General features: G+C 45.1%; 2 protein-coding genes and 2 pseudogenes across 3 annotated transcripts in view; 3 read left to right on the top strand and 1 right to left on the bottom strand.

Moving 5' to 3' along the window:
• Window positions 1–13,961, bottom strand: part of GNG12 (G protein subunit gamma 12) — a 48,513-nt gene extending 34,552 nt beyond the window's left edge. Inside the window, exon 1 of one of the 2 annotated variants that reach the window (XM_066625674.1) lies at window positions 13,684–13,961. The gene's annotated coding sequence lies outside the window, so the exon portion shown is untranslated. The remainder of the gene's footprint in view (window positions 1–13,683) is intronic. The other variant, XM_066625673.1, reaches the window with a different exon arrangement.
• Window positions 1–24,559, top strand: part of LOC136648475 (uncharacterized) — a 28,457-nt gene extending 3,898 nt beyond the window's left edge. Inside the window, exons 2-3 of the mRNA XM_066624588.1 lie at window positions 13,640–14,148; window positions 24,031–24,559. Of these exons, the coding sequence (XP_066480685.1) occupies window positions 13,640–14,148; window positions 24,031–24,149 (628 nt within the window). The 3' untranslated portion in view covers window positions 24,150–24,559. The remainder of the gene's footprint in view (window positions 1–13,639; window positions 14,149–24,030) is intronic.
• Window positions 77–193, top strand: LOC136649813 (5S ribosomal RNA; annotated as a pseudogene).
• LOC136650626 (U4 spliceosomal RNA) lies at window positions 14,910–14,984 on the top strand (annotated as a pseudogene).

Here is a 24,559-nt window from a genome sequence, read left to right as displayed (position 1 = left end):
AGGGACACTAGAAATCTCACTGAGGCTGCAATTCTGTACATGCCGACCTGTGAGCAAGTCCCATGAATTTAATGGAGGCAGCAACTGTTACCCTGCACATGCCTGATCTCATCTGATCTTGGAAGCTAAGCAGGGTCAGGCCTGGTTAGTACTTGGATGGGAGACCGCCTGGGAATACCGGGCGCTGTAGGCTTATACCATAGTCTTTCGAGACTGAAGTTGCCAACCAGTTACCAGAATGGGCCTTACTTCTGAGTAGACATGCATAGGCTTGGGCTGTAAAATCACTTCTACACTTTTTCTGAGCATGGGTGGAATTATGGCGTACCCAGAGACCTGCTTGTATTCCTTATTCATCATAACAGAAACAAAATGAATTTAATTGGGTTGGTGGAAATGGCAAAACCTCAGTTAGATCCACAATTTTGGCCTCCTTCAAAAAGCAATCTAAAGTAAGACACATGCCTCTCTGGGGACACACACACACACCCCTGTGCCCAAGACTGCAGCGGCGCCAAAATGGCGACTGCTGTATCTATTGGGGCTGGGAAGCAGCACCAGTTCTCTGGTGCTTACACTCCCATACCTGTGTAAGCTAGGCAGTCCCAATGGGTCTCCTCGAATCTGCACCCCCTATTCAGTGAGTGCACAATCAAGGAGACCCATGTTGGGTTTCCTGGGTCAGGGTAGGGTGGCAGACCCTGCCGCTGTCTCTGCCCCTTCCTGCCCCACCTTCCTCCTACCCCTGCCCCAGAATGTCTCCCCCCACCCTGACTCCCGTTCTGCTGCCCAGCACTTGCCTGGAGCTTTGGGCAGCATTCAACTGGCTTCCACCCAACACTGATTCAGCTCAGGCGCATGCTGAGCTGGTGCTGACCTGACAGTAAGTGTCGCCGGTATGCCTTATGGTATGTTTGCAACACTGAGTGCTGGCACTGGGCCAGAGCTGCCCAATAAGATCAGACCCTCAGACAACCTCTCTCTCTCATTTTTATAGAAATAGATTCACTTGTCATAAATTTATCTGTGGATAGAATTAAAATATCAATTATATTGCGTTTCTTCAAATAACTCAATAAGATAAAAAGAGTCTTGCTGGATCAGGCCAAGGGCCCATCTAATCCAGCTTCCCGTATTTCAGTGTCCCACAAGATGCTTCAGAGATCACTCAAGACAACATGATACCTGTATTTTGTTGCCACTCCCTTGCATTGGGCATTCAGAGATAGGTTTCTTCTAAAACCTGGAGTTGCATATAGTTGTCAAGTCTTGTAACCAAGATTGACGCTTTCATTGAGCTGCCCACTACTACCTCCAGATTAGAGAGATTCTTTTGGACCTTTTTACAGTCCCTTCTGAACTTCACTACCTGGAAGAATTTAGTGTCTTCCAAAAACTGGACCACCTCACTGCTTATTCCCAACTCCAGGTCATTTCTGAACAAGTTGAAATGCACCAGTACCAAGACCAATCCTTGGGGCACACCACTTTTCACCTTTCTCCACTGTGAAAATTGCCTGTTTATACCCACTCTCTGCTTACCAGTCTTCAATAAGTTCCAAATCCACAAGCAGACCTGGTGGCTTATTCCCTGACCAGAGTTTTCTCAGGAGCCTTTGGTGAGAGACTTCTGAAGTAAATGTATAATGAAGTAAAAGTTCATACCTAAGTATTATTCTAATAAATGTAACTTTGACTTATCAGGATGCAAACAATGGGACTGTAACTATTCAGTGATGGCATGCGATTGCTTGGGCCCCTTCACCTGAGGGAAAATAAATGTAATGGGCACCCCATTGTTGGGGTAGGAGTTTTAAATAAACCAATTTAGCTGCTTATTTAGGCATCCTAACTTTCAAAAAATGTTTACAATTCATTTGAAGCCAATTTCTCACATCTAATAGTCACTTGTAGTTGCCTACCATGTTCACACGATGGAAGGTCTTATAGTTCCCATACCAAGTGGGACCTCACCTGAGGAATGAATGAATCTATCGATCAATCTATCGACTGATAGATCAATACATTCATTCATTCATTCCTCAATTGAGCTCCCACTTGGCATGGGAACTATAAGACCTTCCATCGTATGAACATGGTAGGCAACTACAAATGAATGAATGAATGAATGAATGAATGAATGAATGAATGAATCTTACATTCATTCATTCATTCATCCATCGATAAATATGGATTTCTTGCTCAGCACAACAGCTTCAGTTCAGTGTTCTCTAGACCCGAAGCATCAGAATTCTCACTGGGAACTGAAAATGGCAGCAACCTACTTATGTGACACACAGCATTAAAATTCTTAGTATCTGTGTTGTTCACAAAAGTTTGCTTGGGCTCTTGAAACCTTTTGTGTTCTCATATGCCAAGATGGAGATTCTCAATTTAAAAAATTGTCATCCAGACCAGGGGTGCCCAAACCCCGGCCCTGGGGCCACTTGCGGCCCTTGAGGACTCGCAGTGCAGCCCTCAGGGAGACCCCAGACTCCATTGAGCCTCTGGTCCTCTGGAAACTTGCTGGAGCCCACACTGGCCAGACGCAACTGCTCTCAGCGTGAGGGTGATGGTTTGACTTCTCACGTTAGCTGTGGGATGAGGGCTCCCTCCACTGCTTGTTGTTTCATGTCTGTGATGCAGTAGCAGCAGCAAAGAAAAGGCCAGCCTTGCTTTGTACAAGGCCTTTTCTAGGCCTTGAGCTATAGCAAGACCTTCACTCATTCAGATAAGTTCCACCTCAGTATATTAATTTATGTAAACTTACGTAAATTTATTCACATTTTAAATGTAAACTAATTCTTTTTCCCCCCGGCCTTCCACACAGTGTCAGAGAGATTATGTGGCCCTCCTGCCGAAAACTTTGGACACCCCTGGTCTAGATCAGGGGTGCCCAAACCCTGGCCCTGGGGCCACTTGCGGCCCTTGAGGCCTCTCAATGTGGCCCTCAAGGAGCCCCCAGTCTCCAATGAGCCTCTGGCCCTCCAGAGATTTGTTGGAGCCCGCACTGGCCCGACGCAACTGCTCTCAGTGTGAGGGGTGACTGTTTGACCCCTCATGTGAGCTGTGGGATCCCTCCACTGCTTGCTGTTTCACGTCTGTGAGGCAGTAGTGACAGCAAAGGAAAGGCCAGCCTTGCTTAGTGCAAGGCCTTTTATAGGTCTTGTGCTATTGCAAGACCTTCATTCATTCATATAAGTTCATCTTTAATATATTCATTTATGTAAACTTATAAAAATTTATTCAAATTTTAAATGTAAATTAATTCTTTTTTCCCCCGGCCCCTGACACAGTGTCAGAGAGACAATATGGCCCTCCTGTCAAAAACTTTGGACACCCCTGGTCTAGATAATCAATTTCCTCCAAAAATTACTGGTGTTGGGTTGCTACTACGTGCTCCAGCATGTTGCCCAATTTGAGACCTGTCAAAAGCCATCTGTGACAGAAAGGAGAAGAGAAAATTTCTTAAGAAGATCCCAGACCACTACCTATCCAGACTCTTGTAGACAATAAGCCATAAATAATCCTCCCTGCCTAATAGGCCAGTACCCTAGCTACTTTTACCAGCCATGAAGGGCAAGGATTAAAATGCATGTGGACAGAAGTACACTTCCAAGGAGACTGCACACATTCACAGACTGAAAAGAATCCAAAAGTATTGGACAAGCAGTAACAGAAGAAAGATCAGCTGGAACTACTGAACTGTGTCCAAATCAAGGCAGATGTGAGCAATTCTATCTACAAAGTGCCTTGCAAACTAATCACAGCAGGACTTCAAGAGGTCCACCATATCCCTCTGCAGACTGTGGTGCAAAATGCCTTGGCCCACTTGAAAGAGCTCTTCTAGTCAACTCTGAGCAAAAAGAATGGTGGTCAAAGGGTAGAGATGCTCTCCTGCTTGTAAACAGGTTAGGTTCCATGGGTCTGTCTTTTATTTCTGTCCATCATCATCTAGACCAGTAATAACAACATTGGCAAAACAAGCTAAGCAAGCTGCTCAGCAACACTGAAAGTAGAGACCCCATTGCTATAGCAACAGGGATGCCAAATACAGGGATTCCTGGGGGGGGCCGAAGGGGTGAGAGGAGCATGCGTACTGAACTTCAGGTTTAAAAGCTCTGCAGCTGGCTCATAGGGAGGGCACTGCAGCTGGGAGATGAGGATTTACAGTCCCATGATGCTCCTGGAGACAAAATCCCTAACTAGTCTCGTTCGTATCTCAAACATTTGTAACTTGAAAGTATGTAAGTAAGAGAGCTTCTATATGTTTCTTTACTGCCATCACCATCATAGTACCCTTGAAGACTTTTCAGCTCTTTAAAATCAATGCAATTATATCAGCCAGAAATTACTCCAGACCAAGGAAATAAATCTCCCCCAAACTCTTGTTGGAGCTTACTTTAACAATAGCAGCGGCCTAGAGCGCTCTCTGGCAGTGTGCCGTTGGTATCCAACATCTGTTTCATTATGATGCAATGCATCTGTTTCTCCCTGCTGCTGTGTCACTAGCAGAATTGAAGGGTTCACTCTATTACAGAAAACCAAGAATGGTGGATGCCATCAGCTCAGTTGCCAGAAAGCATACTGGAACCCTGGTGCCACTAAAGTAATCCCCCACAAGGGTTTGAGGAAGGTTTGTCTCAGTGATTAGTACTATCCAGCAGCTGTACTGCTGGCATACACCAACTTTATTCATATTATCGGTCGCTGTCAAACTTTTAAGAGGCCCTAAGGGCTGCTGTCTGATTTATTAACCCTGTTAACCCTTGAAGCACATAGCCTAATTTGCCTTGTCAGTTTTGCGAACCACCAAAAATTGGGTCATGATCCACTGGTGAGTCCCAGAACCACAATTTAGGAACCACTGTCGTAAATAATGCAAAAACCCATCCTCATTGCTAATAATGATGTAATAGCATGGATGGGGAACAAACCACAGAGAAGTAAGGCAGGCAAGCTCGAACTCCACCCCTATCCACATCCTTATTTGGTTAAGCAATCATACATGCTCTATATGTGAAGACATATGAAGAAACACAGCTTCCCATTTCATGCCTACTTTGGCCACCAGTGTAATGACTTATAAGCAAGCAGCAATGCTGTAACTAGGCACATATGGCATTATGTCCAGGAGCTATGATGCCTTCCAGTGTGCATATTTGTGACCATGCTGTATGGCACACCTGACTCTGTCAGCACTGGTGACATATGTCTCTGTAAACAGGCAACATCCAGTGTTTTCAGGGCTGGCAGAAGTCCCATCATCATGGAAGACAAACAGTTTTGTCTTAAATAAATGCTATTGACTCCTTGCACCTCAGCTTCAGCAAAAATCACTTGAACCAAAGGCCCAGAAAATCATAAACTGTAACAGCGTAGTGATGTCCTTATTAGAATCTAGTGTGCAGTAAATTAGTTCATCTAAAATTCTACATGATAAGTATGGTAGTTTGTTTTCTTCCCCTTCAAGATTTTGTAGTGCAAAGGAAAGGCTAATCCTACTTCTATCAGCCTAAGAAAACCAACTCAAATTTACTCATTTGCATGTTACCCGAAACTACTTGATGATCTAAATTATTTGTAATCTTCCATTTTCTGCGGAGATTCAACTCATACTGTTCTATTACTCCAGGCAAGTGGAATCTTTGGAAGAGGAAGTTATAGTCACAGGACTTTACTAGTTGGCTGCAAAACCATTCACAGATGACTATCAATTAGGAATGCAAGATCATGCATAGGGCTTTTTTGTTTCTTGTTTTGTTTTTAGAGTGTTGCAATTCTGGTTTGGCAAGGGTAGATTATGCAATGGGACAATGCTTAAGCACATAACTTACACTCTTTGGGGTCGTGAAAGATGGTGTTTAGGCATCATCCTATACAAGCCACTTACTGCTTGTTTTCTAGTATAAAAGTAAAATTCTATTTTGCACCTTCCAAACCTAGATGGAAGAATATCCTCCATTGTTAAATGGTTTCAAAGCGTTTAAAATGATGCAGCAAACATAACTGCAAAAAGTGTAATAAGAACAATTGCCTTTCACTGCTAAAACTGAAAGTAAAACTTGTCAAATCTTGCTTATACTGTGAATTTTCACAAATACCAAAAGGGAAAGTGCATAAACATGACAAACAATTTAAGCAATTTAAATAACATGATTTACATTATAGCATGTAATGTATGTATAGCATGTAATGTACATGATTCAAATTATAGCATGTTTTGTTTATGTTGCAGAGAAACCCAGCTGATATTTAAACATTAAGGACAGGTTTTTCTAGTCTATAAGCCTCATACCATTATCTCAGCAAAGCAGGCATATCATATTTAGATCATCAACGCTTTTCCAGAAAAACTATTACCAACAAAAGCATATACTTGCATTGGGTTTCATGTCCCAGAGATAGAAAATAATTGAATGGATGTTTTACTTTGTAACATCAACGTGTATTTAGGAGACACAATCTTCAAAGCAGAAAATCCTATTCCTTACTTCTAAGCACACAGAATGCCTACCAAAGCTGAATTTCCGTTTCAAGGGTTGCCTTTAGGTGCTACCATAATACATACAGTGATTTTGTTAACTATAGTGTTGTTGCTTGAAAAATTAAGATATATGGTGTGATATTATGAGTTATGGTTAGTGTGCTAGATTTTTGATGTTGAGAATCCAGGGTCAAATTCTTGTTTAGCCATAAAAAGCATGGTGGCTATGGACTAGTTACTGCCTCTACTCTTAATGTACAGTATTACATCAGTCTGTTGTGAAGATAAAACACAATAACCCCAAATTTGTCACCCTTGCAGGAAGGAAAAAATACAGAATAATTCAGCTACACAGGGTGGTGTGCTTTTAAAGTCAGATGCTACAATAATATCAGTTGTTTTATTGGACTGAAATTATATTTTGTCACATGAAAATAAATACCATTCTAAATACCGTTCCAAGACATTGCTCTACCCTAGGCACTAATCTACACACAACTGTATGCAGCCTTGCATGCTTTGAGAACGAAACACTAGGAACGGTAAATAATAACTGGCTGAGGGCCCAATCCTAAGTTTCATGCGCTGGTTCACCACTGGCACAAACATGCTGTAAGGCACATTTGTGGGCACTGGTGCTAGCCCAGCACTCGCCAGTGCTGGGCTAATGCCAGAGCTCCGCCTGTCAGCAGTTGCACAGACCGCCAAACAGTGGAAAGGTAGGTGGGAGCATGGGGGGGGAGGTGGGGAGCAGGCATTCTGGGGTGGGGAAAGGGCAGGAAAGAGGTGTGCCAGGGGAGGGAGTGGGGCTGAAGGGAGACAGGTCCAGTGAAGCTTCCCTCTGCTGGATCCAGAGCCTCCGTGTTGGGCTGGCTGCCCAACATGGAGTCTCTTACTTCTATGCTGATCCTTGGGTGACTGGAGAAGTGAATAGCTGCATTGTGGGGCTTCTAGGTTTACCTGGGGGAAGGGAACAAAAATCCCCTTCTCCTGAGGAGGCAGCGGCGGCTTTCTAGTGAGCGCAGGATGCAGAGGCAGCCATTTTCAGCAGCCCTGCGCACCGGGCAGGTCCAGATTAGGCTGCGAGTCCACACTTTTCAAGAATACCCAACAAATTTGTATGCAGTTACCTCAAGTTAATCGGAAAACACTTGTTTTTATGCATCACAAATCTTCCCATACAACTTCCTGCTAGTCCAACATGAAAACAATTTGTAGTCAATTAAAAAAAACAACACAAGACATATTAAAAGTTAGTTGTTAAGCAGAGTTCTTCATTGTACTATTTAAATAATTGATTAGAAAAAAGTTCAACCTAATGTGGTTTGAATATTTTATTCAAGAAAATTCATAATTTAATTGGAAATTACTTTCGGTGTAATACTTGTAAATATTTTAAGACATGGCAATTCAATAATGTAAACTTCTTTAAATTTACATTTACATTTATAGTTTACATTTGAAAACAGATATTAAGGTATGGAATACATGAACATACTAATTTTAGTAGGGTGTCTTAAAACTTTGTGCTTTATAAATATATAGTTTCTTTCTGAAAATAGTCACCTAAAAAAAGTTAAGTTTTTAATGGCCAAATTGAACTTTCATTGTACAGTAGCTATTATGACACTAACTCTGTGGTTTTCAAATTCGCAGGGAGTTTGAATCACACAGTAAGTCTTTGCGGGGGCGGGGGGAGGCAGTGGCGCGATTCCCAGGATCGCACCGCTCAGGGGGGCTGCAGGGGCTTGGTGCACTTGCCCAAGCCCCCTGCAGCCCCCTGGGTTGCGGGGAGTCCTGCGCGACCTTCAGCAGGGCTCCCTGGGTCAGGGAAAGTGACAGCGGAGCGATCACGCCCTGCTCCGCTAAACCGGAAACGGTGCCCGATCGCACCACGTTCCCTTTTGACCAGGCTGCAGGGACTGGAGTGCACCCTCCAGTCCCTGCAGTAGCCGTCCCTGGCTGCGGGGAGCCGGGCGTGAGCGCCTGCAGGGCTCCCCGGGTCAGGGAAAGTGAGAGTTGGGCAATCACGCTCCGCCTCTGCAAAACGGGGAGCGGAGCACGATCGCCCCACTCTCACTTTCCCTGACCTGAGGAGCCCTGCAGGCGCTCACGCCCAGCTCCCCGCAGCCAGGGATGGCTGCTGCAGGGACTGGAGGGTGCACCCCAGTCCCCGCAGCCTGGTCAAAAGGGAACGTGGTGCGATCGCGCATTGTTTCCGGTTTAGCAGAGCGGGGCGCGATCGCTCAGCTGTCACCTTCCCTGACCCAGGGAGCCCTGCTGAAGGTCGCGCAGGGCTCCCCGCACCCCAGGGGGCTGGGGCAAGTGCACCAAGCCCCTGCAGCCCCCCCGAGAGACTGCAGATTCTGGGGATCGTGCCGCTGCCTCCTCCCTGCCTCCTGGCTGCCCCCGCCCCTTAAGGGGAAAGGGACCAGGACCCTCAGGCTGGGGCATCACAATGCCCCAGTTTGAATACCACTGCACTAACTAAATTTAAGAAACAAAGTATTTTTTAAAATGCAACGTTTTAGTCCCACATCATTCATAAAAAATGATGAACCCTGTGCAACTGCTAAGCAATTACCACATAACCCCTAAGGACAAGCCCCTAGAGCCGTGTAGTTGCACAATGTTACAGGACAGTGCTGGTGATGCATAACACAGGTCTGCTGCTCATATTCACTTTTTTTGCAAATATGTTACGACCTGATGAAGCTTTTTCACAATACCACCACAGTTCAATCATGGTTATACCGTCATATTCTGGACAGAATAACTCCCTACTTATCAAACTTTCCCCAATCCCCTCATCCATGTATCTCCCACCTGCACTATTCGAAGGAAAGCCAACTTACCATACACGTTGTTCCAACCTAGATCTTTACATCAAGCCAGACCATTGGTCCATTTAGCTCAGTACTGTCTGGTTTCTGACTAACAGTGGCTTTCCAAGATTTCTGGCAGGAGTCCTTGCCAGTTCTGCTTGTCTGGAAAAGGCAGGTCTGTCCACTGTCACACATTCAGATTAAACTACAATAATACACTTTGTATGGGGTTGCCTTTGAAGAGTGTTTGGAAGCTATGACTTTTTCAAAATACAGCTGCCACAACATTAACTGGGCTCACCGTATGATATACTTCTGGAAACACACATTCATGGCACAAAGAAATGTGGAAAATGGCTAGAGAGTATTCATCTCCACATTATATATCAAAACCTAAATTCAAGAGTTTCTGCAATAGAGAGAATCAGCTGAAAGATTGTTGTAGAAACCATCATAAGCTGAAGATTACAACTTCCCACAGAAAACATGTACAAGGCTAAAGATTCTGGGCTCAAAAAAGTAGAAAATATTAGTCTCAAACAATGGGTAATTAGCACAAAGAATATAGTTTAATCCAACTCAGCAAGCTTTCACTTCACAGAAAGTCTTGTGTCTCATTTCCAGAGCAAAGACAATTAAACATGATGGTACATGTTCACTAACTCCCTTATGTTCTGCTGTCACATTTTTCTTGCGACTAGACTTACCACTCATCAGGCTTCCACAAACTAACTAGCTGGATACAGCAAGGGCCCCTATTCAACATGAGATAAAACACTCCTCTTTTTCCCCTTTCCAAGTAAGAAAAGGAAGAGACCCTCCTATCGCGCTGAACTTGTAAGAAGCATGACAGGAGAAGCCTACCCTCCCAATCCCAAGACAGGAAGGCACGTGGGTCTCATGTTATGCTAAGTTTGAAGCAAGCAGAAGCAACATAAGTGCAAAATGAAAGACCCTTATTCAAGTTCTCAGGCCTGCACAAAGGACTGGGGGAGAAAAAGGTCTGTGGCAACTATCAAGGATGACTGGCTAGTGAACCAGACCAAAATGAGTGAACCTTTGCCAAACACACTGTTCTCTTTTCAGGGAAAATGCAATGATTATTCAGATCAGCTGTAAAATGCTTAGTATTGTTTTGCTGTATACAGCCTACAGACACACCAAGTTCAGGCTGAAACAATTACTGTTAATAACTAATAATAATAATAATAAAAAGTATCAGGATAAGTAGTAGGTGGAGTTCATCAAGCCAACTTTTGGACTTGGGGGGGGGGGAAGAAAAAGCTCCATATCTGAAAAAAAAAATTGAACATAAATACTCAAAGGAAAAACTGAAAGTAGAAAAACTAATTACATATCCTGTATTTAGGACTGTTTTCTCCCACACATCTATAACAAATAGTTTTGTGCTCCCATTGACAAATTCTGCAGTTCTGAAACTTAACAGTCACATGTTCCATGCCAAAATACAGGGTTCAAATGCTACTTCTTACAAGTAGGTCACAAATATTTGATCTCTTTCTCCATAGTCTTGACTCCATGGCAAAAGACATCAGCTATAACAGTGATCTTCAACTTATGAGTCGTAATCCCAATGGGGTTGCAAAGCCTCATATGGGAAGTTGCAACAACCTTTCAAAACCTGTGCAAGAGAGGGCTTGGATCTGATCCAATCCAATAATGATACTGCCTTATGAAAACCGAGTTCTTAATAGAATCTTGCACAGCCTCTTCTTGCTGTCTTGCTCCACGGCTCCTAACGTTGACCCTGCTCAGGGTGCTACCTCACGGGGTTGTTGTGAAAACACAAGAGGTAGGGGAAAACAAGGCACATGAGGGGGATTAGTGAATTGGGAGGGGGTGAGATTGGAGATAGGTCCCCATTCACACACTTAATTTTGGTTGAAGACCAATGAACTGCAATATAACCGAGAAGTAGCCACCAGCAAAACTGAGTTGATGAGCTGAGGGTGGTAAAGACTAGCATCAAGGGTGGTACAGACTAGCATCATTCATCATCCTTCAGACATGAAACTGGTCAGTAGTGGCAAATTGTCAGATGCAAGCCACAAAACTGAACTACAAAATTGTGTCAAGGAGTAGCTATCGCTCTTGCAGTACCAGCTATGTAATACTGATTTGCCAAAGCCATCTACACCATATGGGTAGCAACACAAATTCCAGTCATTCCCAAAGAGGAGCAAAAGCCATGCTGTAATGTATGAAGTAGCTACCTTTCATACAGTGCTTGCTGTTCAAGACGTGCATACTGCAAATATGTGAGACAAATAAGTCAGATTTCTAAACGCTTTTCAAAATAAAAAGTACACTCTAAAGTTGGAATAAATGAAGTCCAGTGCTATGTTCTTGAGCAACCCTCAGTAGGGAAAGTGGATTTTACCCTAAACCAGCTGTGAGCAGCTCAAGATCAACTTTGTTTTTAAGTATAGCCCCACCACTCATAATCAGGTACCAAATTCCCTTTCTCTCTGTATAAAAAAGAGCGGGGGGGGGGGAACAAATGCAAAATGGGGTATCAGAATAAATTACCTACTGCACCCCTGAAAAATTACCTACTGCACCCCTGAAAACCATACATCAAATGACCTACACATTCAGCACATACAAGTACTTATCTACATCTGAGTTCTACAAATATGGAATTCTCTTCAGATATTGCTAAATCAAGAATCAGAAACCCTTGCCAATCTACCACAAAACACCCAGCAACCTACCAATACGCTCCAGTCTACCCTCTGTTCATCCCTGCCCTAAATTCAGTGAGGAAGGCAGGAGGAAAAAAAAAACAACACCACTGTGTTAGAATTCCAGGACCTTTTAACAATAACCCCAGCCTGTCCATTTGAACTAGTTTAACCACCTGCAATTCTGGAAAATGGGGCACCTGTTAAGGCAGTAGGTTCTCAAACTTTTAGGACCAGGATCAATTTTTTAAAATGAGTATCTGTCAGTACCCACTGGAAGTGATGTCATGGCTGGAAGTGACATCACCTAGCAGGAAATTTTTTAACAATCCTAGGCTGTAATCCTACCCACACTTACCCAGAAGTAAGTTCCATTGACTATCATTGTTAAAAACATATATATGGTAGCCTGTTCAAAGTACAGATCTGTAACATTTCACCAAATGAAGTCACACACCATGGTAGCATCAAGTCTGATCTATTAAAAATAAAATATTGAAATGAATGGGGACCCACCTGAAATTTGCTCACAACCCACGTAGTTGACATAATTCGAGAAACACTGCATCAAGGGATGGTTAGTGGCAACTTTCAGCAATTTTTTGCACAAGGTGCAATGCACCCATTTTTGCCCGGCCCACAGGTGTACACATTTGGTCCCTGTTGCATATATACAACGTTGGGCACAAATTAATTCATGAAGTGCACTGCCACAAGATGTAGTCATGACCAATAGCTGCTTTAAAAGGGAGTTAGATTTACAGTCTGTTAATAAATACTCAATACCATATAGAGCCTACAGGTTCACAGGTGCTATTGCCTCTGAATGCCAGCTGCTGGAGGCTGGGTGGTGTGATGTTGGTGTTTGTGAGCATGGGAGCCCATCCACATCCCAACAAAGGTGAAGCATCCCAGTGGCCAACCAGGTGTTTCCGGGGGAAGGGAATCCTCAACAGCAGAGGAGGGTTATTGTTATTCCCTTGCAGGGAAACACCTGCTTGGCTACTGGGATACTTCACCTTTTCTGGGATGTGGATGGGCTCTCATGCTCACAAACACCAACATCACACCTTGTTCTCCACTCCAGCATCAGGACTACCACCACCCCTGGCTACGCATACAGTACCCAGGCTGCAATCCTAGCCACACTTTCCTGGGAGTAAGCCCCACAGACTACAATGGGGCTTACTTCTGAGTAGACATGCCTAGGATTGGACTCTTAGGCTGCAATCCTAGCCACACTTTCCTGGGAGTAAGCTCCATTGACTCTAATGGGACTTACTTCTGAGTAGACAGGCAGAGGCTTGGGCTCTTCTAGACACGCCTTCGGAAAGGAGGTGGTGGGAAGGGGAGAACCCACCCCGGAGACAGGCAGGGGCGGTGGCAAGTCCACCAAGCTGCCCTCAACGCCCGGGGGACGGCAGGACCGCTGGCCCGGCCCGGCCCGAGAAGTGTCATGCGGGGCAGCCACGCCTCGCTCAGCGCTGCGCCGCCTGTGCCCACTGAGCGCTTGGCGGCAGGAAGGGCAGCGGGTGTCGCCACCGCAATGGCGGGAGGCGGGGACGGGGCAGGGGAGCCAGGGCGGCTCTTCCCCTTAGCAGAGCCCTTCCCGCTCCTGCCAGCGGCCTCCGCCCCGCGCCGCCCGCTCGCTCGCTCGCTCGCTCACCCACCGTCCGCGGCGGCTTCTTCCTCGGCCGTCGCCCCGTCCTCGCCTCGGCCGCCGCCTCCCTCGCAGCTCGGGACTTCTCCGTCTCTATGGGCGACCGGGGCTGGCTGGCTGGCCGACCTCTCACCGCGCCCGCTCCTCCTCCTGCCGCTGCTGGCTCCGCCTGGCCCCGGGCGGGGAGGGCGGCGAGGCTTCCTCGCCCGACTCAGCAGCGGCGTCCCCTTCCCGCCCCCGCGCGAGTCGCGCCCGAGCACCAGGCCGGCTCGGAGGGCAGGCGTTGCCGGCTCGCCTCCCTCATCCCCTGCTGGGTGCAGTGCGGGGGCGGGAGAACTGGCGGAACAGGAGGAGGCCCTTTGGGAACCACGTTCTCTCCCACCGCAGAAGGGCTCAGGGCCGCAGAGCCCAGGCCTGTGCATGTCTACTCACCAAGTAAGCCCCGTGATGGTCAGTGGGGCTTACTCTCTGGTAAGTGTGGGTAGGATTGCAGCCTTGGCCTGCACCTGGGCACACCCAAGAAGCAGGGACGTGTGGTGGGTGGGGAGGCAGGTGAGGCAGAGCCTCCCTCCTGGAGTCCTTTGCAAAGCGAGGACCCACAACCCACGAGCTGTGCATGTCAATCCTAGCATGTCTACATGCTGTGCACGTGGGTTGTGGGTCCTTGCTTTTCAAAGGACTCCAGGAGGGAGGCTCTGCCTCACCTGCCTCCCCACCCACCACACTTCCCTGCCAAGAAGAAGGCCTGTCTGGTCAAGCATTCTGGCTTGCAGTGGTCAACCAGATGCCTCCTGGAGGCCGACTCAGCAGCGGCAACAAGAAGATGATAGACCAAGGGTGTCAAGCAAAAGGCCCGCAGGCTGAATGCGGCCCCCAAAAGCAACTTCTTTGGCCCCTGTTATAATTGGGCTCTCGCCTGAAAATATGAACAAAATTTGCACGTTTTCTCATCTGTCATTTGCAGCTAATGAGTTCCAGTGTGAGATCAGAGTGCTCATTTCTGACCATCATCTGCTTAATGATGTCACTTCCAACCCTTAGCAGGCACCATGAATGCTAACTTTGGCTCCCTTTATGAAACAAGTTTGACACCCCTTGATAGACCTTCTGCCTGTTGTCTTTTATGCTGCCTCTGAAATGGAGGTTATATGCTCAACTATCATAAAAACATAGAAGTCAAATCAAGTTTATTAGTTTGATCAGCACATAAGCCATACACCTAAGCCATACATAGCTTTGTGCAGTGGCAGTATCGTAGCCAATGAGGTTAATCCGAGGCACGATTATTGCTAATTGAAAACAGAAAAGGTCAGGGGTGCCGGGTGCAGCACCCATAGAGGTGCCTATGCCCATCCTACACATAGTGGCCAAACAGACGTCCCCTGGAGGTAGGCCACAAGGTAACAGCCCCCATACCCTGCAGGTTAGGCCCAGCCTTTGGAGATACACGGCCCAATTAGAATCTTTTTCTGCAGGCCCCAGGTTCACAGCCAAGGTCTGTAGAATCGTAGAGATATAAATAAATTTTATTATCGATTTTATATCTGTATGGTAGAATGGAAAGCAATCAAAATGTGCCCCTAAAAAAGTGCATGTGAGTTAATGAACCAAAGCAAATTTTAACATAAAATTGCATACATGTAAGCCTACAAATAAATGAACAAAATGTGTAGATTACCTTTGAAAAGTAAATCCAGGTGTGCCCCCCTATCCACGGGGAATCTGTTCCACAGACCCCCCCCCCCTACAGATATGAAAAATTGCAGATATGGGGGAAGCCTGTCTGCACCTCTCTGATTTCTGCTTCTTGTCAACCTAATCTAGTTTTGTTTTTAAAGCGGCAGCTCGCTGTAATCTTGAATGCTTATAGCGACCCTGCTGAGTAAGACCATTTTTGCTTCAGTAAGTCTCAAGTACGAGTTTCATATGTAACATGCTAATGAGTGTGGGGGGGACCCCACATCCATGGATAATTGAAACCACAGATTCAGGATCTGCGGAAATGGAGGCCCACCTGAGATTATAAAACCACTTGTTTTAGTGACTATGAAATAATGTAGTACAATGTTTTTCAACCAGTGGTACTCATACCACTGGTGATACTTGAGGTGGTGTCCAGTGGTACATGTGGAACCGTCAGACCCCCTGCCACCTGGCAGTAAGCCCAGCAATGCAGTGCAGCAAGCAGCAGTAGGAGGCTTGGCTTAGCAGACAGAGCTCTAGTGTGTGCTCAAAAAAGCCCTCCCTTCCACCTTGAGCCTATTACCAGTGTTTTTCACTGGATCCTGGTACCACCACTACCCCCAGACCAGTCCACCACTGGACTGCCCACCACCTGCCTCCCCCTGCTCTGAGATGTCCCTGTTCCATCCTCCTCTCGCCCTCCCCAAACCCCCACACCGCCCTAGGGAGGATGGCGCGAACTTACCCCTCTCTGTTAGCACAGAACTGAATCCGGCTTCCACAGGCCTGCATACGTCCCTGTGCCAGCCCAGTCAACTCACAGGTAATCACAGACATGTTTTACAGTGCGACAGTACTGGGCTGGTGCAAGGGAATTGTGCCAGTTCAAAGAGCACTCAGGATTGCACTCTAGGAGCAAAAAGAATGAATACTGTGTGGAGACCACAAGCTCAGTTTCCTGACCACTGTGCCCATTCTTGAGGTTTTATTTAGTTTGTAAGCTTTCAGCAAGAGACTGCGCAATTTCAGTCTTTTCTCAGCACCAAGAGGGCTAGAAACTTGCTTTCTAAAGAGGCAGACATTCACAGGAGGTCATACTGTAAGCCTTAAATGTTTGGCACATGTTAAGTAGTAAGAGAAGTAGCAGTAAACTGCCAAAGAATTGTATATTCCACATTTATTTGTGTGTACTACTTTTGAAGCATTTCCTAGAAGTCACTCTGTGAGAGAGGATGCTAAACTCAGGGTTGTTTGAAAGTAGAAGTATATGAGCAGTCCGTTTTTATTTTCCTTACAATGAACACAACATTTCATACCCACAATAAAGTTTTTATAGCTGTCTTTATTGTGCAAAGATATAAAACAAGAAAATTTTATTCAGAATTTAAAACATAACTATAATATGTTTTGTTGTTAAATGCAAGTGTAAAATCTTTTTCGGTTTGGTTTAGAGATAACAGACTTTGCCTAAACACTTTAAACAAATATCTTCTGTTCTATATAGTAATTAAGAACTTCTTATTTATACAACTTTTTATTTCTATTTTTGTCTTTTTATTTCTAAGAATATGCATAGGTTCTCAAGCACAGATTCTTAACTGGGGTATCCATACTCCATGGGGATATGGGACTCACAGCCCAATCCTATCTTTCCTGGGAGTAAACCCCATTGACTCTAGTGGGACTTACTTCTCAGTAGACATCCATAGGCTTGGGCTGTCAATCTCTAAACAATTAAAAATGTTGTTAGATTATATTATTATCTATCACCATTATCAATATGGATTGTGTTCTGTTCCTAGTTATTCATATGTAATGTAAAACCAAGCTATTGACATCTTTTGAAGTCATACTGGTACCTAATAGGACTGGTGATGATGATGATTTTGACAGTCTGGTGGAGAGGGTATGGGGACATATTGGGCAATCCATTGGGGTCCTGTAATAATAAAAAGATTAAGAACCCTTGATGTCAAGAGAGTTTTTTGGTCAAGTGGGGATTACCAATTTTGGCTTCCAATAGAAGATTGTTGTGCCTATTAAAGTACCACCTTGGACAATGTCTTGACCTTTGGGGTGGAGAATGCCACTGGAGGGGAAACTTTGAAAAGCAACCTTGTGCATGCTGAAGATCTTGCATGGCAACTGAATCCTAGGCATGGACCACAACCCAGCACAAATACCAGGCAGCCCAATCCTATCTTTCCCGGTGCCTGGAGAAACAGCAGAGCCAAAATGGTAATCGCTGTATCCCACAGGTACCAGGAAATCACCGGAGGTCTCCTGGCCAGAGGATTGTGTAACTTTTGATGTCCTGCAGCATACTATTTTGATTACTGTTGGTGCTAAGGATATGTTATATATGAAAACAGTAAATACTTCTGTTCTGATTGAAGAAGTGTGTTGCTTTTTATTTGTTTGTTTGTCTGTTTGTTTTACCCAAAAGCTTAAACATTCTTTCACCACTGGAGTGCTCTTACATAGATCATCTTTTGGGAGACAATAGAAGTGTGTCATTCATTTGTTGTCGGTGATCTAGATTTCTTTGCCCCAAGCAGAGCTTCTCCTGTTGGTATATCACATTTTCTCTGCACTTAGACCACCAGAGAGCACTAGCCCTCGTAACTCAGTTTCTGTGTTTATTGATATTGCACAACTACCAGAGGCACCCACCCATTGGATAGTGTCAGTGAGGTTGATGAGTGATGCAATTTTCCGTCTCCTTTTTTGGGCACCCAAATACCTCTTGCAGGAAGCCTCATGGGTTGGTGTGTTAAGCAAACATTTTGCTGTAGTGCAGGAAGTTCTACATCACTTATTAGTTGCTGCAAGTTAGAAATGAAATCAAGCAAGTGTAGACACAGCACCTTTCTCTGCATGTAACAAATTCAGGCTGATCTAGAAGATAATCAAGAAGGATCTTTTTTCACCAAAACAACCCACCATGAGGGGCTTTTATGCAGCCCTTCATTTAAAACAAAAAGACAAAACAACTTTCTGTGTTATTTAATTACAGTGATACAGCTGCAGAATTAGAAGTTTGTGGTAGCCTCAGATTCAATTTAAATTGACTGTAAGAACATTGTTGGCTGGCTGGCTGCACAAGGTTATTCATTGCTATAGTTACCAGACTGTGCACTTAGATGAAAATGAACACATGCAGCAGCTCAGCATATAAAATGAACTCTGGGAAGAAAAATCTGTGGTTTGATCTCCTTTGGGAAATGACTAGCCAGAGTATCAACTTCCCTAAGCAATTCCTTTAAGTTTTCAGGTGATCATTGCAACAACACTGAAGATTTTGCGTAGAGACTGGTCCCCAGAAGAGTCAGAACTGCAGTGTAAAGCTGTAGGGCAAGGCCGAGAATGGAGAACCCTCACACACTAAAAAGTCCTGCTAATTGATTCAAAGTAGAGAATGATAGAGGAGCCATCTGGGTAATGTTGCAGTGCACACCTGGAACTCCCTAGTGAGAGAGGCCTGCCTACCACCCCTTTTGCTGGTGTTTCTATCCTTGCTGGAGACTTTGGTTGGATATATTCAACTTGGAACAAATATTCCATTTGGTTGGATTATTTTGCCTCCCTCTTGTTTCTTCTCTGTGCTGTTTGGTGTTTATGTTAATTTTGATTAATTGGTGTAATTAGATCCATTCCTTGAGAATGTGGAAGGGTACTATACAGGAGCTCTCATTTGCTGTGCAAACCAAGGCCTGATACCTTCTCTCTCCAGGTGGAGTCAAACAGCATGTTCCCTTCCCCTCAACAAAAAAGAAAGCTGATCCATTTCAGAATCAGGCTAGGGGCCCTGACTATTCAATGCTGGTCCCATTTCCTTGTAACTCACATCCAGAATCTGAGGGGGTTCAATTCATTTTTAATTGGTGGAAGTGTGGGTTGGAGGAGGAGTCAGACATTTGAGGAGGAGGCTGGGGTGGGGTCAAGACACAGGGGTCAACCTGGGCCTGGGGGCCTACATGCACTGGAGGACCCATCTGGCTGGGCCAACACCTGAAACCTCAGTACCTATGGCAGAAGCAGCCAATGTGCTACAGATGGGGTGTGCCATGGAGGGCCAAGTGCAGGGCTTTTTTTCCAGCATACCCAGAAACCTAGCATCAGCAATCCCCTTGGCCCTCAATTCCACATTTCTCCAACCTTCAACAAAACCTCAAATTTTCTTAACATTTGTGTTAAGAAATCAGTTGCGTAACTCGACAAGGGAAGGAACTGCTGGTGTAGCATAGAGGCTGAGAGACTGAGCTATGAATAATCAGGACATCCCAGGTTTGAATCTCACCTCTGACATGCGATGGCTCTGACACGAACTCAGTAGGTTCAGTAGACTTAGGCAAGCTTCTGCTTCTGCTGCAATATGAGCATAATTACTCACCTTCCAGGGTTGTTACAAATACAGTTCCCTCTAATTTTCCTCCCTGGTGCGCAGAGCCCTACTGTGGCTGAGCAGCGGCAGCTCTGAAGAGCTTGGTGGTGACATTGTCACGATTGGCATACCATGAAGGGTTAAGGGGGCAAATGCCCTGGGGTGCCATGCCTGCAAAGCCCCTGCCACCATTAACTGCCTCCCCACTGCCCGTTTTTTCCCCTTTTTCTGAAGTGAAAGAAGCAGTAGCAGCCCCGCTGGCTTCTTTCGCTTTTTAAAAAGTGGCTGCATGCTGCCCTGGGCTGCCCCATCCTTCTTCCCTGTTTTTTTTTTTTTCTTAAGGGAAAGAAAGGGGCAGTGTAGCATTTTGGTGCTACTTGAGGAGCAGCCTGAGATGCTGCGTTGGTGTGGCAGAAAAGCCATGGCAAGAATTAGACAACAGACACAGGTTTCAAAGAGGTTGAAAGTGCTGGAAGCAGGAGCAAGAATGAAATCAAGGGAGAAGGCAAGTGCTCCCTCCCGGCTCCTGACCCAGCTTTTTATTAAGTCTCAAAACACGATATAAGGTTACATAGTTGGGAAATTTCCACAAGGATGCTACCTTTCATACCGGCTGCCTACTAGCTAGTTCTAGCTTAACCGCAAACACATTCCTAGATAAGATTCTCCTTCCTAGCATTCTGCTGCTCACAGGCACAGAGTTCAATGACCCAACATATTTTCAAGGGCAGTTGAGTGTGCCCAAACTGCGCAGGTGTGCCTGACTTGTCCTTGATGCCAAATATGCTAAGACATCTTACCTCAGTGCCTGGGCATATAATACTACAGGGCAGTCCTCAGAACAGTGTGGTCCAGAACCATGCTGATAGTGGCTATGAGCCACCCAGGTGGCTGCGATTCCACTCTGTACCAATCTGAGGGCTGCTCCCTTTCTTCCCCTTTAAAAAAGGGGGAAGAAGGAGGGGGTGGCCCAGAGCGGCATGGAATCGTGCCAGTGGTGGCTACAAGCTCAAAGCCACTATCAGTGCAGTTCCAGATTGCACCAATCCCTCTAAAAAAAGGAGGAAGAAGCAGGTGACCCTCAGATTGGTGGAGCTCCCAGCCACTATCGGCGTAGTTCTGGAAATAATTGCAGTGATAACAACGTTGCAATTAAATCCAGTTGGGGCGCACCTTACTCCACGGCCACAGAACAGCAGGGCGTCCAGGACTGCCAGTTATCATCACTGAGCTGCAAAGGTTTCCATTTAGAGCTGCACAGCCATGTGGCTATGCTGCTTAGAGAGAACGCTGTCTGTAAGGATTACATCCAGCAAATACATGCGAAGTGCTTTGAACACTTAAAAAGTGCTACAGAAATGCTAAGTATTATTTATATAGCAGTTCTCCACATGATTGCAGAATGATCAGTTTCAGTCACATGGTACTACAGGCATATGGACGCTGAGACGGTTTCTGTGGGCAGCTATGCCTCAAGGCAGCTGTTATGTGCAGTCTAGCCTGATGCACTTTGCGGAGAGTTTCCATGGCATTGCTACTGTTGAAAGTTTTCACAGAAAGTTTAACAGCAACTGCAAGAACAATTATTTTCAGAGGCTGTTTCAAGTGGTCACCACATGGCTATCATAACATGTAAGCCTGTTCCAAATAAACACATGAATGGCTCATAATGGTGAACTGCTCCAGAACCTTTCCTTTACTACTGGAACTGGTCCCCCCCCCAATTTGTCCTTATGTGCATATGGTAGAGAGTATAAAATCTGCTCAAATGTACTCAAATGATGGCTACCTTAGGGCCCGATCCAATTGGGTGTGGTGCTGGCACTCTGCTGGTGCTGCTGGCCTGCCAGAAAACACTTTTGTGCCAGAGGTACAGTTGCACTCCTGGTACTGTGCCCAGTGGCAGTCAGCACGGAAACGAGTGGCAAGGACTCCCAGCAGTAAGTTTTACCTCTGGCCGGTAGCAGGGTGTTTTGGAGCAGGGGGAAGGGCAGGGAAGGGGCAGAACTGGGCAGGGGGAGGAGTGGGCCCGGGACGGGGCTGAGACTGTGGCAGGCTCTGCCACCATATCCTAACCCCCCTCCAGGACCGGGAAACCCAACACAGGTCTCCTTGATTCTGCACCAGCTCAATAGCAGGCGCAGATCCAAGGAGACCCATTGGGGCTGCCTGGTCACTACACTGGGTGTAAGGGAATGTAGGTTTCCTTACCCCGAGGAGACCTGGTACTGCTTCTCTGCCCCATAGGATGCAGCAGTCACCATTTCAGCACTGCTGCAGCCCTGGGCGCTAGGGACGCTTAGGATTGGACAGCCCAACCCTTGGTCCATCTCACTATGTTTTGTCTCTACATAGACAAAGCCCTGCTTTGGCTACTACTTCAGCCCTACTTGGAGGTACCAGGTATTGAACTTGTTACTGTCTGCATAAAAAGCAGGTGTGCCAGATGTCTGTGACTTTTCCCCAAAGTCATTACAAACAAGGCCTTGCAAAACCAAAGCAGAATAGTAGTTCTGTCTCTCCTTTAAAGGCTCCTTTCTAATGGCCACTTAGAAGTATACAAAAGCAATCAGGTGAAGTAGGGCAGCACTTTTTTTCTGAAATCTTTTCTTTCTTGGCAAAAGAAGTTCAGGTTTTTTTTGTTACAATATCAGTTATGTGAAGATCTCCAAGAGCTCTGGCCTATTGATAAATTAACCTCTGCTGGGCACTTTTTAAGTGGTGGTTGCGTTATATTTAGTGGGAGAGAGCAATTGTTCCTGTTCAGCCCAGTAGAGCATCTTTTTTTCAGTGACAGCTGGGGAGCTCTTATTATTGTTAGCAATTGTACCACACATAGCTGCCTATTGCTGAGACAGAAATGCTTTTGATTTCTCAAATTGTGACGGGTGATTTCCAAGGGGATGTCTCACTGTTCTTGTATGAAAAAGCTCAGAGGTGCTAATCCCTCCCAGAGGGTTCAGTGCTGAAAATAGAAATGCTTTTGCCACTGTCTGTTCCCTGACTCATCCTATGACTCTGATGTTCCATGACTAGTTCTAATGGTTCCAGTTGACCTTCCCTGATCATAAAATCTACACCCCACCATACTTATAGCAGGGGTTCCCATATTCAGACCTGCAGACTGCAAGCATCAGTGGCACTTACTAAGTACACCTTCAGAAAGCAGCTATACAGCCCAATCCTATCCACTTTTCCAGTGCCGGTGCAGCTGTGCCAATGGGGCATGCACTGCATCCTATGGTGGGGAGGCAGTCACAGAGGCCTCCGCATTGAGGTTGCATGGGTGCTGGAAAATTGAATAGGATTGGGCCCATAGACAACTACCTTCAGAGGCAGACTCAGTCCCATTTATCACCCTGAAAAGGCATTCTTAATTAAACCTTTGGCATCTGATCTGTTATTTAATTAAATTGAAAGGCTACTTTTCTATAACATGCTTGCATGCATATATAATTATATATAAAATCAAGAGGTTTTCTTTTCAAGGGAACCTCTGTACTTCTTTAAAGTCACTGACCTTCCCGATTAGTTTAGCTAGATGTCATCAATAGTTCTCATCTCAGCCATTTTTATCCATTGCCCTTCATTATCACAGCCTTTGCCTTCTCTTTTCTCCTGGTCTTGCATTACACTGACTTTGTGCATATTTGTCTTTGCACAGCCTTGACTGTTTCATAATTCCATGAGGATGTCTCAGAAGTCCTCTTCCTTTTGCATACCACATCATAGTTACTGAGATGTTTATGGATGCACAAATGTCATCGTGCATATAAAATTACAAACCTAGAGCCCTGTGTGATGAATGCATGTGTTAGGGACAGGTAGACTGGTACATGGACAATGGCAGACAAACCAAAATGAATGTAAGTGGGGTATGGTCTGACTGCACGAAAAGGAGCCACAAACATTTATAATTGCTTTGTCTGGCTAAGTTTGGTTTATCTTTTGCTGTCATGGGAAGGGGAAGGGGAGAGAGGGCTAAAGGGCGAGAGGGCTAAAGGCATATAACAACATGAGATTGGTAATTTGATTCATACAATCAGTACAGCTACTAGGAGATCACTGCAACATTTATTAAATGCAATAAAATTAAAAATTAAAAAAATAGAAGAAAAAAGAAATCCCAGATCCATTTTCTTTGGTTTTCCCTGGTTCCTGCTTTTGCACTTCTTTGAATAGTAAATTGAGGACTCACAAGTGATGCTAGGGAGTCCACAGTGATGGTTTCCAGTCCTCAAACTTCCTATTTCATAGCATTTCCTTTTTGTTATTTTCTCTCACAGAAGCATCTGGATTCTACGAAATCTTTAAGGCTGAGATGAAGGAATCTTTCACCACAGCGAGAAAGAACTTACACGAGGAGGATACCTGGAAAACTGTAGAAATAAGCCAGTCCTCTTGAGAAAACCTGTCTGATTCATGTTTATGAGCTGTAGTGTATCAAAGGGACTAGGCCCTGTAAAATAATAGCAAAGTGTGCGTCTGCAGCTGAAATATGACTCAGTCTGGGCCTCATCATTAAATCAAGCTGTCAGAAATATTGATTTACTGCTGGGCATATTCGTTTAAAAACAATAAACAAACAGGCCTAGGTGGAACATTTCCCGACTTGATTATATTTAATGCAGTTTAAAAAATTCCATATTTATAACCATTTAGTCACATTTAAATAGTCTTCTCCCCCAACTGTTTTTATATGAAATAATCACTCCATAAACATCAGGAACAGTTGAACCAAACATGTGTTTCTGTCCAAGCAAATCATTTACATGTCTGGATATTATCAAGTGGTAAGTTTCAACATGGAGCCTG

Source organism: Tiliqua scincoides, chromosome 4 (assembly GCF_035046505.1).
Source record: "Tiliqua scincoides isolate rTilSci1 chromosome 4, rTilSci1.hap2, whole genome shotgun sequence".
Taxonomy (NCBI): Eukaryota; Metazoa; Chordata; class Lepidosauria; order Squamata; family Scincidae; genus Tiliqua; species Tiliqua scincoides.
The sequence above is the reverse complement of the archived record's forward strand: the minus strand, read 5'-3'. Positions and strand labels throughout refer to the sequence as shown.